Raw genomic sequence first — 17086 nt, 5'->3', positions numbered from 1 at the left:
ACACACACACAGGGGGGGAAGGTAAACACCCACACACACACACAGGGGGGGGGGAGAAGGTAAACACCGACACACACAGGGGGGAAGGTAAACACCGACACACACAGCGGTGGGTTTGGGGGGAAGCAAAACACCGACACACAGCCGCGCCACCTCGAGCACGACGGGAAGTGTAGTTCCTCCCCCCCTCTCTCTCCCCTCATTCGCACACGGACACACTCACGCGTGCGCACATCTTGGATCGGGAGTGCGCATGCGCGGCCTGCACACACACACACACACACACAAACACCGCGCGCGCGGCCTCAACGGCGGACTGCATCTCCCGCCGTGCACCGCGGCTGGGCCTGCGCGTTGCTCCTCTCTCCTTCCCGGCAGCCTCTGCCCTCTGACCTCTGACCTCGCCCTGCGGTTGGCATAGTAACAGCGGCGGTGCGGCCTGGGGGTCAGGATGAAGCTGGTGAGATGTCTCCTCTCTCTCTCTCTCTTCCTTTCTCTCTCTCTTTCTCTCTCTCTTTCTCTTTCTTCCCCTCTCTCTTTCGCTCTCTCTTTCTTCCCTTCACTCTCTCTCTTTCTCTTTCTTCCTTTCTCTCTCTCTTTCTCCTCTCTCTTTCTTCCCTTCTCTCTCTCTCTCTTTCTCTCTCTCTCTCTCTCTCCCTCTCTCTCTCTCTCTCTCTCTCTCTCTCTCTCTCTCTCTCTCTCTCTCTCTCTCTCTCTCTTTCTTCCTTTCTCTCTCTCTCTCTCTCTCCACCATTGGCCTCCTTCCTTTCCTTATCGACACGCGTCCTCTCGGCGATGTGGGGTTCACTTCCACGTGTATGAGGATGACACCCAAATGGACCTTCCCTCCCGCTGCGACGCGCGGTCAGTGCGCTGATGTCCCGTCCTGATTGTCTGACAGAAATCGAGGCCCGGATGAGCGCAAATTTCCTGCAACTTGAACGTCAGCCACGAGAAAGCCACGCGCGTTGGCTCCCGTCCACGTCTTCCCTCCTGCGGGTCTGAACTCCTCAACCTCCCCGGGCTCTCCCGCGCACCCCTCGGGGCATCCGGGTCGATCCCCAGCTTTCCTTCCTGACACACATCCGTTCCCTGACCGGGACCGCTTTTTTTCCCGCCTCGGTTTTACATTGCCCACCTCGTCCGTCCCTCGTCACCGACACGTCGGGAAACCCCCGGCCACGACTTTTGTCACTTCTCGGCTGGACTGTTCCGACGCCCTCCTCGCGGGTCTCCCCGGCTCCGCCGCACACAACTGTTTGTGGGACATTGCTGTGCGCAATTGGCCGCCGCGTTTGCCCACAAATATACAGTCAATTCACTTTACAGTGTGTTCTGTGAAGCGCTTTGGGACGTCCTCCCGACGTGAAAAGCGCTATATCAAATGCAAGGATTATTATTATTATTATTATTAACAGCCAAGGAATTCAAAACTCCGCCGCCAGATACTCGCCCGCACGGAACTCTGCACCCCCATCGCGCCAGAGTCCGTGCCACTGGATCCCAATCACCGAACGGATCGACTTCAAGATCTTCTCACTCGTTTTCAAGTCACTTCATTCCCGCGCACCTCCCCACCTATCCGACCAGCTTACCCCCCACTCCACCACCTGCTGCCTCCGCTCGGCTGTCACTGACTTCCTATTTGTTCCTCGTGCCCTCTGTTCCACCATCAGCCACTTTGCCCTGAAATTCTAGAACTCTCTTCTCAATCTCTCCCATCCGCCTTCCTCCCCACCTTCAAATCCCGCTTAAAGACCTTCCTTTCTGATCGTGCTTATGAACACCTCTCCTTCCCTCTCCCGTGGTACCATTGGAATAGGAAGGAAGTTCTCCTCCCGGTGCCCTGGCCAACAATCCTCCAGATAAAATTGGTCAGTTGCTTGGGACATTCTCCCGACGTGAAAGGCACTATACAAATGTAATTTTGTTGTTGTTACTGATTGTGAATCGGCTGCTATGTTTACCTACAAAATCACTACCGTTAACAATAATTACTGTAAAACTTTGAGTTGCTTCAATGCTATTTCAAATGTGAATTATTATTAACAATATTATTGTTAATAATAAGAATAACCACGTTTTACCCTTGTTTTTCTCAGTACTGCCTGTCTGGTCACCCGACACTGCCTTGCAATGTCCTCAAATTCAAGTCAACCACGATCATGTTGGACTGCGGGCTGGACATGACCTCTGCCTTGCACTTCCTTCCTCTCCCACTTGTGCACAGGTAAGTCACAACTTATAATCTTGCATTTGATGTAGAGGCTTATCATTGAGACGTCTCAAAGCGCTTCACAGAATATATTCTAAAGTGGAATGACTGTATTTTGTGGGTGAAATTTAGGAACAGGAGGAGGGTATTCGGCCTGTCCACTCCACCAACGATGGCCGAACTTTCAGGAACTACACTCCTACCTTCTTGTGCTCCCTCTCCCTATCCCTCCATATCACCCTCCACCTTTATCTATCTTTTAATCCCACCTACAAACCCATCTCTTCGATCGAGTTTACACTCATCCCATAACTCAGCATTCAACACCATCCCTATGAATGTATGATTCCTCAGTAAAGTGTAGTGACTGTGTATTTTGTAGGCGAGTATCTGAACTGGACTAAAACGTGCTTCCTTTTCCCTACAGCCCAAGGCTGTCTAAACTCCCAGGCTGGATATTGAAAGACGGGAACAATGTGCTGGAAAAGGTAAGAGACGGAGAATCGAGTCCGGTCCTGACCGTTTAGTTCTTCACAGCTTCCTGTTGCTATGAATAATATTCTCACTTGTGTTTTACTCTGTTGTATTGCATTTGCTCAGCTGGTTCGGGTCTTCTGCACATCCCTCATCTCCTCTGCTCCACCATTGGGGGTTGTGCTTTCAGCCACTATATCCTGAATCTCCAGCAAATCTGTCTCAATCCCTGTATCTTGATCCCTTTCTGCTCGTCATCAAATCACACCTGATGACTTGCCTTCGCGATCGTAGCTACGGTCACCCCACTGTAAAGCACTCCATTACACCACCCCCCTCCCCCACCCCACTGTGAAGGGCTCTATTGAAATGTGAGATGTTGCTGTTGTTGTTTATTGTGTATGATTCTACCTCATGTGCTGTTAATGCCGACTCTCTTACCGCATGCATTTGTACTTGTACTATAGGAACTAATGATCTGCTTATGTTCTACAGGAGCTGAAGGAATGTGCTGGCCGGGTGTTTGTTGACTCTGTCCCAGAGTTCTGCCTGCCTGAGGTAAGAATAAATCAGACCATCAGTTCGGAGTCTCCGTAGCGTATTGGTTAGAGCTCCTGCCTCGCAATCAAGAGGACCCAGGGTTGATTCCTGGGCAAGTTTCCTTACTCCACACCTCTGTTTACCTAGCAGTAAGGAACCCTACTTACTGGATGGCTTTCTGGGGGAAACCATTTCCCAGGATTTTTACTGTGAAATGTAGGGACTGTGTAGACGAGACCTTAGTTCAACATCACAGCTAAAAGTTGGCACCTGTGACCATGCAGCTCTCTCCTATCCTGCACTGGAGCATCAGCCTAGTCTGTGAGCTCCAGGTTCCAACATGGGGCTTGAACCCACAATCGTCCGACTCTGAGGTGAGAGTCCCTACTTACACAGCCAGTGTGACACCTAACTAAGATAGTGAGAAACGAGGAGACCAGAGTGGGGTGTAGGGAGTTGGTTGATGAGTGCAGCTGGTGATGTTGTTTGTTGCCTTCTCTGCAGACTGAGCTGCTGGATCTGTCCACGGTCGATGTGATCCTCATATCGAACTACCATTGTATGATGGCCTTGCCTTACATCACGGAGCACACGGGCTTCACTGGCACAGTGTACGCCACAGAGCCCACCATGCAGATCGGCAGGTAAGCAGCTCACACGCCTACTTAACTACTCTCACCTTTCACATTGTGTATTTGATTAAAAAGCCTGGTGTGCATTCCTGACGGTCAGTGGTCCCAAGCGATAGGACCCGAGTTTGATTCCCATGTGCGGCGAAACTTCAGGCATGTTTTCTTACTCCACACGCCTCTGTTTGTTCACCTAGCAGTAACTAGGAACCCGCTTGTCAGTCGAATGATGGATCAGTTTTCGTGGGGTAATAATCCCTTCAAAAAAAAATTAATAACCATTTGGCCACTTTTTCTGTTTTTGTTTGTGGGACACTGCTGTGCGCAATTGGCTGCCGCGTTTCGCACACAAAATACCCACAACCTTCTGACTCGGGGGTGAGAGCGCTACCATTGAGCCAATGTACAGTGTGACCTTGTGTAAGGTGTTAGATACTGATATGTGTTATACGCTGTGGCCCTGTGTAAGTGTGTTGTTGTTGCAGGCTGCTGATGGAAGAGCTGGTGAAGTTTATCGAGAGGGTTCCCAAGGCACAGGCAGCCACCAACTGGAAGTCCCGGGAAATGCTCAGGTAATGGCGACAGTGTTAATCCTGGTTGAGACTCTGTGTGAGAACTCAGAATGTTGTCTTTTCGACTCACACGGGTAGGGGGCAAATCAGCTTCATGACGTGGCTCTTGTACCCTGTATGGCGAGGGGTGGGTTAAAAAAGCCACAAACTTCACTGCTTTATTCCGGTGCGGAGTGACGCAGGGATACGTTTTAATCGCTCGGTTTGGTTAAATATGTTTGGTTATTTTGTTCTGCCCAGGAGTCAACATGTCTCACCAGGTTCCACTGGCTCACCATCCCCGAGTATCAACACCAAGATCCTCACCCCCTCACACAAATCCCTTCAGGCCCGAGCACCTCCTTACCTCTCTGACCTGCGTTGGAGTAAGGAAACTTGGCCTGCCTGGGATCAATGCCTCTTAGACCGTGGTCAGCCACTGTGCCCCACCACCTTAACCCCTCCTTCGCCATCTTCAGGTTGCGCCTGAAAACCTTCCTCTTGGACTGTGCCTACGGTCACCTCCCCCTGGCTCAGCGTCAAGCGCTCTGGGATGCTACCCTGCGTGAGGGGCGCTATATAAATGCAAGTTGTTTTTGCTCGGCATCCAACCCCGCTACTGTGCAGCACTCTGAGACCCTACCCGTGTGAAGGGTGCTGTGTAAATGTACACTATTGTTGTTGTGCTATGACAGGCTGCTGCCTGGGGGCCTGAAGGACGCGGTGGAAGTTACCACATGGAAACGCTGTTATTCGCTGCAGGAGGTGAACCTGGCCCTCAGCAAAGTCCAGCTAGTCGGCTACTCCCAGAAAATAGTAAGTCTGACTCCCCTCCTGCTGCTCACACACACTGATCTGCGCTGCTGCTCACACACACTGATCTGTGCTGATGTTCACACACACTGATCTGTGCTGGTGCTCACACACACTGACATGTCCAGCTCCCAGGCTGTCACTCATGTTGATGTTGTGATGGAAGTCCACATGTTGTACCTGCCTCCCTCTCCTCCACCTCTGGCCTCCTGCTCGTTCCTCACTCCCTCTGTCACACAAGGTTTTGCTCAGCTGTAGATAGTGTAGAGAAACTATTTCCTCTGGCCAGTGATTCAGTAGCCAAGGGAACAGATTTAATTTAATTCGCAAAAGAACCAGGGGGGAGACGAGAGGACTATTTTTTTTTACCCAGAGAATTGTTACGGTCTGGAATGCACTGCCTGAAAGGGTGGTGGAAGCCGATTTGATGGTAGCTTTCAAAAGGGATTTAGATAGGTACTTAAAAAGGAAAACTTTGCAGGGCTGTGGGGTAAAAGCGGGGGAGTGGGACGACTCGGCAGCTCTTTCAAAGAACCAACAAAGGCACGATGGGCCAAATGGCCTCTGTTCTGTAAGGTTCTATAATGTTTGACACACAGAAAAGCTTAAGATTCTCCAAATTAATAGATTCTTTATTGAGATTCTTTACTGAGAGTTCCACATCTGTATGGTTTCGTCTGGAATGGAGCACGCTCTCTCCCCTGAGGGGCAAACCCTGCTTGCCTGATCCCAACTTGCATAGCGCCCTTCATGCAGGGTAGCATCTCGGAGTGCTTAAAAGTGGCGGAGCCTGACCCCGAGCCAGGGAAATGGGGAGGTGACCGTAGGTGTGGTCAAAGAGGAAGATGTTCAGGCGTGATCTAAAAATGGGGAAGGATCGAGCAAGGCGGAGGGATTGAGGGAGAGAATTCCAACGTTTGGGTTCAGGTTGGCAAGAGCCAGGGCTTAGTATCCCAGAGGGTGCATTCGTATACTCTTAGTTTTACAGGCTATAACCATATGGAGTCCTGTGGAGTCCTGTAGCTCAGTGGTTTGAGCACTCGCTTTGCAACCGAGAGATCTGAGTTCATTTCCAGGCAGAGGGCGAAACCTTGGGCAAGTTTCCTTACTCCACACAGAGCCTAATAATAATCCCTCCAAAACCAAAAACAATATTAAATTGGTCATTTTCAATCCACGACTGTTTGTGGGACATTGCTGTGCGCAATTGGCTGCCGCGTTCGCCCACAAATATACAGTCAATTCACTTTACAGTGTGTTCTGTGAAGCGCTTTGGGACGTCCTCCCGACGTGAAAAGCGCTATATCAAATGCAAGGATTATTATTATTATAAGGCTTACCTTTGCAAACACTGGCAACCTTTCCCGATGCTAGTCCACGTTAAGACCAACCTATCTTTAGGGGTTTGGCTTGCAGGGTTAACGGGCTGAGTGGGAGTGACTGGTCTTCCCTTCCAAGGCTATGCTGTCATCAGCAGTGCCCTGGAATACTGTAGACCCCTCTGTCTCAAGAACAACAGTCATATCAGCTGTAAGCTGACCCCACTTACCTCCACCCCCAAAGAGAACAGTCACTAGTTAGTAATTTGACATCCGACAAGTGTGGGTTTGATCCTCACTGGGTGGACGGTAGGTACCAGTTTCCTGGTGGGGAACACATTTCAGCATGAAATGCGTGAGGGCATTGCCACCATCTTCCTGCCCACAGCTCGGACACACGCCCCTTTCCATTGAGCGACGACCACATTAGGGTTGACTGGACTCTGACATTCTGTGGCCAAACCATATCACGTTGGAGTAAGGAGAGCCCGCTGATCTCCCCGGAGGATAGAGAGGATAATAAACCGTGGACCATGTTGAAGTGCTGACTGTGTTCTCTCTCTGGGATGTCAGGAGCTGTTCGGGGCTGTGCAGGTTACTCCACTCAGCTCCGGCTACTGTCTGGGCAGCTCTAATTGGATCATCCAGTCGCACTATGAGAAAGTGGCCTACGTGTCGGGGTCCTCCCTGCTCACCACCCACCCCCAGGTACGTGGCACATGTTATAATGGAGTCCTGTAGCTCAGTGGTTAGAGCACTTGCCTCGCAGTGACAGAACCTGGGTTCGATTCCTGGGCAGGGTGACTATTTAATAAACTGGGAGAAAAATGTCTCTTTTTTTTCTTTCAGCCCATGGAACAGACATCACTGAAGAACAGTGATGTGCTAATCCTGACCGGACTAACACAGATTCCCACCGCCAACCCTGATGGCATGCTGGGGGAGTTCTGCAGTAACTTAGGTGACGGGGATGGGGGAGGGCATTGAGCTTTCTCAAGTTTAATCAGAAGTATAATCAGTCTGGCTCAGTCGGTAACACTGGAGTCCTGTAGAGTAGTGGTTAGTGTGCTCGCCTCGCAAGCAAGAGGACCTGGGTTTGATTCCTGGGCAGGGCGAAACCTGAGGCAATAATATATTGGTCACTCAATCCACTACTGTTTGTGGGATACAGCTGTGTGCAATTGGCTTCCGTGTTTCACCCACAAAATATACAATCAATTCACTTTACAGTATAGTCTGTGAAGCGTTTTGAGGCGTCTCGATGACATGATAAGGCGCTATATCAAATGCAAGGATTATTATTATTAACACTCGCCCCCGAGACTGAAGGTTGTGGGTTCAAGCCCCAAATTGGGGACTATGAGCCCGCAGTCCAGGCTGAGCAATGCAGCACTTTGATGTGGAAGATGCCTTTCGGAACATACGTTAAACTGAGGTCGCGTCTGCCTGTTCAGGTGGATATTAACACTCCTGTGGCTTGAAAAGGGAAGGGAGTTTCTCTCCTGGTTTCCTGGCCAACCATCTTCCCAAGTAAATTAGTCATCACTTCATGGCTGTCTGTGCAGCATTGCTGTGCACAAATTGGGTACAGCGTTTGCCTATAAACTACGGTCATTACGCTTCACAGTAAAATCCTGTCAAGCTTTCAGAGTTGCCTTCCTGACATGAAAGATGCTGTATTAGATACAAGGGTTACTTACTATTTATCTAAAGTGGCAATCAGACTCTGGGGTCTGCGGAGAATTAAGGGAGGGAAGGAGGGAGGGAGAGAGGTTAGAAAGATTTTGCTCACACAGAATATTGTTAGCAGTTCTTCTCACTCTTAGAGTATTTAAGAAGTGGCGTCGGTAGTGATCTGACAATAATAACCTTATAGAACATTTCACATCAGCAGAATGTCTCAAAGCAAGCCTTGACCAGGTCCTTTTCGCACTTTATAAGGCAGTTCTGAGATATTGAACCCAGAAGATGGTGTTTCAATGAGTCAACCCTGGCTTAGGGAGGGGCGAGATGTGAAGGGTCAGGCCGTGGGGTTGTGCTGGGGTCTCTTGAGTTTAGAAGGTTGAGGGGTGATCTGATTGAGGTGTTTAAGATAATAACAGGATAGGGCAGCTACAGAGAACTATTTCCTCTGGTGGGGGAATCCAGAACAAGGGGCATCATCTTAAAATCAAGGCAATTTTAGGAGTGAAATCAGGACGTATTTTTTCATGCAAAGGGTAGAGGAAATCTGGAACTGTCTCCCTCAAAAGGCTGTGGATGTTGGATCCATTCACATCTTCAAGACTGAGCTGGACAGATTTTTGTTAGGTCAGGGTATCAAGGGATATGGGGCAAAGGCGGGTAATTGGAGTTTGAGGTCCAGATCAGCCATGGTCTAATAGATTAGTGGAACAGGCTTGAGGGGCTGCATGACCTCCTCCTGTTTCTATGTCCAGCGCTGTTCAGTGAACTGAGTGTTATATTTGATGTTGTCAGACTAAACAATGTGGGTTCACATTATAATTCACAGCCACACTGATTCAAATCCCTCTTCTGCTCCTCCCTCAGCTGTGACCATCCGGAGTGGTGGGAACGTGCTGGTTCCATGCTACCCCTCAGGGGTAATCTATGACCTGCTGGAGTGTCTGTACCAGTACATCGACTCCGCCGGCCTGTCCAGCGTCCCCTTCTACTTCATCTCACCTGTTGCCAACAGCTCACTCGAATTTTCACAGATCTTTGCAGAATGGTAAATGGGGGTGGTGGGGACGCTCCACGTACTCAGACTGTGCTCAGGGGGTGAGAAGTGGAGAGGTTAGAGTCTTTCTGGAGCCAGCCTGACTCATCAGCAGGACTTAGGGTGGTCCTCGCTGAAGAAGCAGCGGAAAGTTTGGCAGACAGTGCTCTCAATGACAAGCTATGTTTTAGTTTTATCTGTTAGACTCCAACAGTTACCCTGACGCACACTCTGGGGTCCCCAAGCCTTGGTGACTTACTTATGTGCAGCTCTCGGTCTGGTGTGAGTACTTGGTGATGGGTTTGGTCTGTGTCAGACACTTCACTGACCAGAATAAGATCCTATGGTGATGGCTGTTCTGCAAGAGATTAATACCTAACTGCAGGTCTTATTGTCTAACAATAGGGGGCGATAGGCATTAATTTTGTGACCTCTGAGCTAATAGCCCTGTTCTTCTCCTCTTTCCCTCCATCACAAGGCTCTGTCACAATAAGCAATCAAAGGTCTATCTGCCGGAACCCCCATTCCCACACGCGGAGGTAAGACATTGCTTTTTTATAGGCGCCTTCTCCCATTGAAGAGTGTCAGCCTGGCTCAGTCCGTAGCAGTATCTCCTCTGAGTCACAAGGTCGTGGGTTGAAGCCTCACGTTCGGAACTCATATAATCTAAGCCGACACTCCAGTGCAGCACTGGGGGAGCAAAGCATTGTCAGAGGTGCCATCCTTCACATGAGATGTTAAATAGAGGTCCCGTCTACCTGTTCAGGTGGACAGTAAAGCTCCTGTGGTGCAGTCCTGGCCAACAATCCCCCAGATAACACTGCTCATTCACTCCATGGCTATTTGTGTGGGTGTTTGTTTTACGGCTGTTTGTGTGTGTGTTTACTCTATGGCTGGTTGTGTGTCTGTCTGTGTGTGTTTGCTTCATGGCTGTTGGTGGAATGTTGCTGTGTGTAAATTGGCAGCTACGTTTGCCCATAAAATATATGAAGTGAATGGCCAATTGTATCCGAGGCTTTGTTGGCAAAGGAAGAGACTGCCTTCTGTTTTAGAACAGTGGCTTGGGATCTTCACGGTAGGTGGATGTTAAAGATCCCAGGGCACTATTCAAAATGGTACGGTTCCCGCCATCCAAAGGATGGCACCGCCAACAATACAGGGTATGAGATACGCACACAGCGTGAGACACACACACACGCGCACACACAGAGTGACAGAGAGTCACCCGCGCACCCACACAGAGTGAGAGCGCGGCAGAGAGACACACACATACAAAAAGTGAGAGAGAGAGAGACCATACACACAGAGAGAAACGCACTCAGAGATAGTTTCACACATACAGAGTGAGAGAGAAATACACGCAGAGTGACACACACACACACACACAGAGTGAGAGACAGAGTGAGAGAACACACAGTGAGTGTGAGAGTGAGAGAGACAGAGAGAGATGCACACAGAGTGAGAGCGCGAGAAGGGGTAAAATATTCAGTAGCTCAGACTTGCTGTGTCCTGCTGGCTCTATCTCACGCTGCTTGCTCGGCTTCCTTTCAACTCGGCTTCCTTTCCTACAGCTAATCCAGACCAACAAGCTCAAGCACTACCCCAGCATCCATGGGGATTTCAGCAACGACTTCAAGCAGCCGTGTGTGGTGTTCACCGGCCACCCCTCCCTACGCTTCGGAGATGTGGTACACTTCCTGGAGCTCTGGGGCAAGTCCAGCCTCAACACCATCATCTTCACAGGCAAGAGCAAGAGCACAGGGGTCAGATCATACAGGAACCCTTCTCTTTATGGTTTTCAGCACCTTATTACATCACTGAAACATTTCAACACACTTCACAGCCTTTACTATCAAATCTAGTAACTGTATCGTCCCACAGCTGTGTGAGGTAGCTTATCCTCCGGTGGGGGGGTGGGAGATGAACTGGCTCCAAGGTGACATGTTTGGTACTGGAATATCGGAATCACACCAGCCCTCTAACGGTCTCTCATTCGGTTCCTGAGCCTGGAAGATCCACAATACGCCAATACATTGCTCAGCTCCTGTTAACCCTACAAACCAAAGCCCTAATGTAGGGTGCTCCAAACTGGACAAGCAGCGGGAAACCTTGCCAGGCAGTGCTCTCAATAGCAACAGCAATGGGAAGCTATGCAGTTTTAGCTGGTCTAAAACATGGCAGACAGTTGCGCACAGCAGCGTCCCACAAACAGTCATGGATTGAAGTGACCAATTTATTATTGTTTTTTTGAGGGATTATTATCAGGCGTGTGGAGCAAGGAAACTTGGCCAAGGTTTCACACTGCAGGGAATCAAACCCAGGTTTCTCGTTTGCGAGGCAAGTGCCCTAACCACTGAGCTACAGGACTCCACATTCCTGCACATTCACACTCCACAGGTTTCCTCGTGTGTCAGACACCCGGCTGCTCCCCAAAAATGAAGCACTTTAAGATGTCCTCCGCACATGACAGCGCTACGTAAAGTGTATTGCTTTGCTCCATGCTGGGCATCTTAAATTGATCTTGTTCTCTCTTCCACCCCTTTCCAGAGCCAGATTTCTCCTACCTTGATGCATTGGCACCTTACCAGCCACTGGCTATGAAGTGTGTTTACTGTCCCATTGACACTCGACTAAACTTTATACAAGTTTCTAAGTTACTGAAGGAGGTGCAGGTAAGTAGGGAGAGTGAATGAGGCTCTTTGCTGAGTGTGTATCGTTATCAGCCTGGCTCAGTTAGTAGTACTCTCGCCTTTGAGTCAGAAGATTATGGAACTTAAATAGTCTAAGCTGACAGTCCAATGCAGTGCTGAATTGTCAGAGGTGCTGTCCTCTGGATGAGATGTTAAACTGAGGGCCCATCTGCTTGTTTAGATGGACACTAAAGATTTTTGGTGTAATTTGTAAAGAGAAGGTAGTTTCTCTCTCCTGGTGTCCTGGCCAACAATTGCCCAGGTAAAACTGGTTACTCACTCCATGGCTGTTTGTGGGCACTGCTGAGCACAGATTGGCTTCTGCTTTTGCCCACAAAGTACATAGCCACTAACTTTAGAGTAAAGCGCTCGAAGACGCCCTCCTTACGTGAGGTTTACTGTATGAATATTTTGAGTGTTTGGCACAGTTTAGTGACTTGTGTTTGTTTCCCCTCCAGCCCTTACACGTTGTGTGCCCGGAGCAGTACACACAGCCCCCCCCAGCACAGTCCCACCGCACAGACCTGATGATTGACTGTCAGCCGGCAGCCATGGCCTATCGCAGGGCAGAGGTCCTCACCCTCCCCTTCAAACGTCGTTTCGAGAGGATCGAGCTCATGCGTGACGTAAGTGACCGCGTCTTGTCACCTGGGATGAGAGGAGAGACTGGCCAATGCTTCATGGTCTATACTGACGCTACAGTGTAGTGCTGGAGGAGCGGTGCATTGTCAGAGGTGCCGTCCTTCGAGTGAGACGTTAAACCGAGGTCCTGACTGTGGCTGTTCAGCGCCTTGGGACGTCCTCCTGACGTGAAAGGCGCTTTATAAATGGAATCTTGTTGTTGTTGTTCAGATGGATGTTAAAGATTCCATGACATAATTTGAAAAGTGAAGGGAGTTTCTGTCTCCGTGTCCTGGCCAACAATACTCCAGATAAAATTAGTCGCTCACTTCATGGGTGTTTCTGCGTCTCTAACCTCTGCAACTCCCGCACCACTCTGTCTCGCTCCCTCTTTCTGTCTTAAAGGTCTGCCTCAAATCCTGCCGCGTTAAATGGGTTTAATGCCAAACCCCCCCATCCCACTTGACATTGAACCCTATCCCTGTAAAGAGCCCAGAGACATTACCCTGCATGGAGGACACTATATAAAAACAAGCTATTGTTACTGATGCCACACAGATTGGATGGAATGCAATACAGTACATTAATGAGATGAGTGGGTAGGTTACTTGGATGGGTAGGAATATAGGAACAGGAGGAGGCCATTCAGCCCCTCGAGCCTGTCCCATCATTCTATGAGATCATGGCTGATCTGCACCTCAACTTCAATTACGTGCCTTTGTCCCATATCCCTTGATACCCTGACTAACAAATATCTACCCACCTCAGGCTTGAAAATGTGAATAGATCCACCATCCGCAGCCTTTTGGGGGAGAGAGTTCCAGATTAAGTGGGTGGGTTGGTAGGATGGGATGTTGGTTGGGTCGGGTGAGGGTCGGGGTGGGGGTAAAGGTTGGATGGGTGGGGACGGGGAAGGGTAAAATGGCTCTTAATCCAGGTAATGACTTGCACAATGTGCTTCCCTGACAGTTGGCTGAATCACTGGTGCCCTCTGAGATCAAGCCCGGTGTTTGCATGGCCACAGTCTCAGCCGTGCTACAGACCAAGGACAACAAACATGTTCTACAGGTGAGAGCAGGCGGAAGGCCCTGGTCACACCAGGACAGAAACAGCAAAAACTGGCTTCTCATCACATTGTGATGCCTCAATCAGCTTCCCAAGGAATTACTGTCAAGTGTAGTGACTGTTTTCTATGTAGGTTCCATAATAATAATTCTCGCATTTGATATAATGTCTCATCGCTTCATCAAGACATCTCAAAGCGCTTCGCAGAATATATTGGAAAGTGAATTGACTATCTATTTTGTGGGAGAAACACGGCAACCAATTGTGGACAGTAGTGTCCCACAGACAGTCGCGCTTTGAGACTTCCCAACAGCGTGATAAGATGCTTTATCGAATGCAAGGATTCTTCTTATTATTAATATTATTATTATTATTATCACGTGGGTATAAAACGCCCTCCAAATCTGTCTTTAGTTACTGACAGGGTTGGGAATGATCTCTGCCCTGACACTGAGTGGCATAAACAAAGACGGTGGTACGTGGAAGGGAAATGGTAGTCATAGCTTCAAACTAAATACACCCACAGTAAATCCTGTGAAGGGCTTTGAGACGTCTCGACGACATGCAATAATGTGCGATATCAAATAAAAGGATGATTATTGTTGATGTGTTACTGTTGGTGACTGACGCGCGTGCTGATCTTCTCCTCAGTCACTGCCGAAGCCAGCGCCCCCTGTAACGGGGAAGAAGAGGAAACGGGTGATGGAGTGCACCCCGGAATTCAAACCTCCCAAACCACTGCTCTGCGGCTCCATCAGCATCGAGCAGTTTGTGCAGAGTCTGGAGAAGGTGAGCAGCCCTGTGGCCTGTACCTGTGGGATCCTCAATACCTCCTGCCCCTCACACCAACATCACAGGCTATCACATCCCTCACCACGGCGCTCTGCGTGTGTGTCCTCCTGATATGAGAGGTGCTATACAAATGAAATTTGTTGTTGTTGTGTGTGGGGCACCGTGTGTGTGTCTGTGGCTTACTGTGTGTGTTTCCCTGTGGCTCTATGGTTGTGTGTGTCCCTGTGGCTCTGTATGTGTGTGTATCTGTGGTTGTGTGTGTGTATGTCCCTGTGGCTCTATCGGTGTTCGCGTGTGGTTGTGCACTCTGTGTGTGACTGACTCTAATCCCTACAGCTCTCTGATGCCGTCTAAAATCTTTGCCTTCTGGTTACGGCTGGCGCAGTGGTAGCACTCTCACTTCTGAGTCAGAAGTTTGTGGGTTCACGTCATACATTGGGATTTATCATCACACATTAGTGTCTAAGCTGACACTCCAGGGCAGTGCTGGGGGGAGGTGTTGCCGTTCTGCAAATGAGATGTTAAGCACAGACCCCGTCTGCCTGTTCAGGTGGATGTTTAAGGATCTCATGGCATTGTTTGAAAAGAGAAGGGATTTTCACTCTCCTGGCCAACAGTCCCCCAAATAAAATTGGCCATTCACTTAGTGGCTGTTGTGGGACCTTACAAAGCGCCCACAAAATACACAGTCACTCCATTTCACAGTAAATCCTGTGAGCGCTTTGAGATGTGCTTCCGACGTGATAGGACACTGTATCAAATGCAAGAATTATTATTAAAACAGCCCAAGTCTCTCAGCCCGGGGTATGTTCCTACCTCCTCTCACAGTCGTTCCCACAGGACATTGAAAGATGATTAGCAGATCCTCTTACGAATAGTACTACTTGCAACTGATTCACATCTCTAACAGGGAATTACTGTGAAGTGTAGTGACTGTGAGTTTGCAGGCTGGTGCTTTAGTGAAGTGTGTGGAAGCAAAACCAGCGAAGTATTGGATCTAACCAACAGAGACAGAGTTAGTCGAGTCCTGTAGCTCAGTGGTTAGAATATTTGCCTCGCAAGCGAGAGGACCCCGGTTCGATTCCCAGGCGGGTGAAAACCTTAGGCAAGTTTCCTTACTCCACACGCCTCTGTGTTACCCAGCAATAAATAGGAACCCGGTTATTAGTTGTTTGGCGGATCACTTTCTGGGAGAAATAATCCCTTCATAATAAATAAAATAACAATAATATGGTCACTCAATCCGTAACTGTTTGTGGAAAGCTACTGTGTGCAATTGGCTGCTGCGTTTTGCCGACAAAATACATACTCGACTCATTTTACGGTTTATTCTGTGAGGCATTTCAGACATCTCAATGATGTGATAAGTCACTATATCAAATGCAATTACAGTATCTCTTTGTTACTGGTTGCAGATGCCTCCTGTTGGGACCAGATTAAGCCGAGGACATCTTGTTAATATATATAGCTGATAGTTTCCTGTGTACTACATAGTAATGCTGTTAATCAACAAATTGTTACTTAGTCGCTAGCAGGTTGTAGTTTATATTAGAATAATAAATCCTGCATTTGATACAGCGCCTTGTCATGTTGTTGGGACATCTGATGGCTCTTCACAGAATTTCTACTGTGATGTTTAGTGACTGTATATTTTTAGGCGGACGTGACAACCGGATTGTGCGCAGCAAACAGCCATGAAATGAATGATCAATTTTATTTGGGGGATTGTTGGCCAGGCCACAGGGAGAGAGAACCTCCCTTCTCTTTTCAAATAGAGCCGCGGGATCTTTAACGTCTTTAACAAGACGAGAGCTCAATTCGGCTTCTCATCCGAAGGACGGCATCTCCGACAATGCAACATCCCCCAACCCTGCACTGGAGCGTCAGCGTTACCAAGTCCTGATGTGGGGGTTGAACCCACAACCTTCTGACTCGCTGACGAGAGCTGCCACTGAGCCAGGCTGCAATTTGCTTTAAATTGTTCCATTGATTTTCCATTCTCCTACCGCAGGACTGGATATTATATTACATCACATCACCTTCCTGCCGAGGTTTATTGTGGCCCATTAGTAACCCTACCCTCGTGTACACGCTCCTTGCCCCGTCTTCTCTGTGTGAGCGACAGGTGTGAGGGACAGACAGACAGACAGACGGGCAGAAAGGCAGGCAGAGGGTGCAAGGCACGTCTCAAGACCCTCCTCTTCGAAAGCGTCTTCACCCATCCTATTACCCCCCCCACCCTCCCTGGCCTCCCCCCTGCTGATCCCAAACCCCAGCTCGGGTCCAAATCACTGCCTGTCCTGTGCCTTGGGACGTCCTCCCGATGTGAAAGGCCCTGTGTAAATGTAAATGTAATTGCTGTTGGTTGTGTTATTGCTGCTGCTGAGCTGTGCCCTCTCTCCGCTCCCTGTCACACAGCATGGCATCGCAGACATTAAGGTTGAGGACACCCCTGAGGGCCACATCATCCACCTGCAGGCAGAGGACACCCTGATCCAGATCGACGAGGATTCCACGCACATCATCTGTGACAACAACGAACCTCTCCGCACCAAGCTGCGAGATGTGGTGCTCAAATTCCTACAGAAACTGTAACCTGCCAGGAACTCAGCCACCAGACACCACAGCCACCAGACACCACAGCCACCAGACACCACA

At 49.2% G+C, this 17086-nt stretch overlaps 1 protein-coding gene across 1 annotated transcript; it reads left to right on the top strand.

The window, feature by feature from the left end:
- The first annotated feature begins 402 nt into the window (after positions 1-402).
- LOC103188518 (integrator complex subunit 9) lies at positions 403-17086 on the top strand. Its single transcript, XM_007908551.2, has 17 exons — positions 403-460; positions 2103-2230; positions 2643-2703; positions 3185-3247; positions 3734-3873; positions 4344-4430; positions 5105-5225; positions 7115-7249; positions 7391-7502; positions 9092-9272; positions 9739-9799; positions 10832-11003; positions 11808-11932; positions 12409-12576; positions 13541-13639; positions 14288-14425; positions 16847-17086. Exons 1-17 carry the CDS (start codon positions 452-454, stop codon positions 17021-17023), a joined length of 1977 nt encoding a protein of 658 aa, XP_007906742.1. The 5' UTR covers positions 403-451; the 3' UTR covers positions 17024-17086.

The sequence above is a fragment of the Callorhinchus milii genome, unplaced genomic scaffold (genome assembly GCF_018977255.1).
Source record: "Callorhinchus milii isolate IMCB2004 unplaced genomic scaffold, IMCB_Cmil_1.0 Scaffold3, whole genome shotgun sequence".
Taxonomy (NCBI): Eukaryota; Metazoa; Chordata; class Chondrichthyes; order Chimaeriformes; family Callorhinchidae; genus Callorhinchus; species Callorhinchus milii.
This window is presented reverse-complemented; position numbering and strand designations above follow the sequence as displayed.

Excerpts from the sequence above, each read along its gene's own strand:
- LOC103188518 (XM_007908551.2), top strand. Across the intron at positions 4,431-5,104 it reads AAGTCCCGGGAAATGCTCAG|GCTGCTGCCTGGGGGCCTGA; the intron begins GTAATGGCGACA and ends GTGCTATGACAG. Across the intron at positions 12,577-13,540 it reads GGATCGAGCTCATGCGTGAC|TTGGCTGAATCACTGGTGCC; the intron begins GTAAGTGACCGC and ends CTTCCCTGACAG.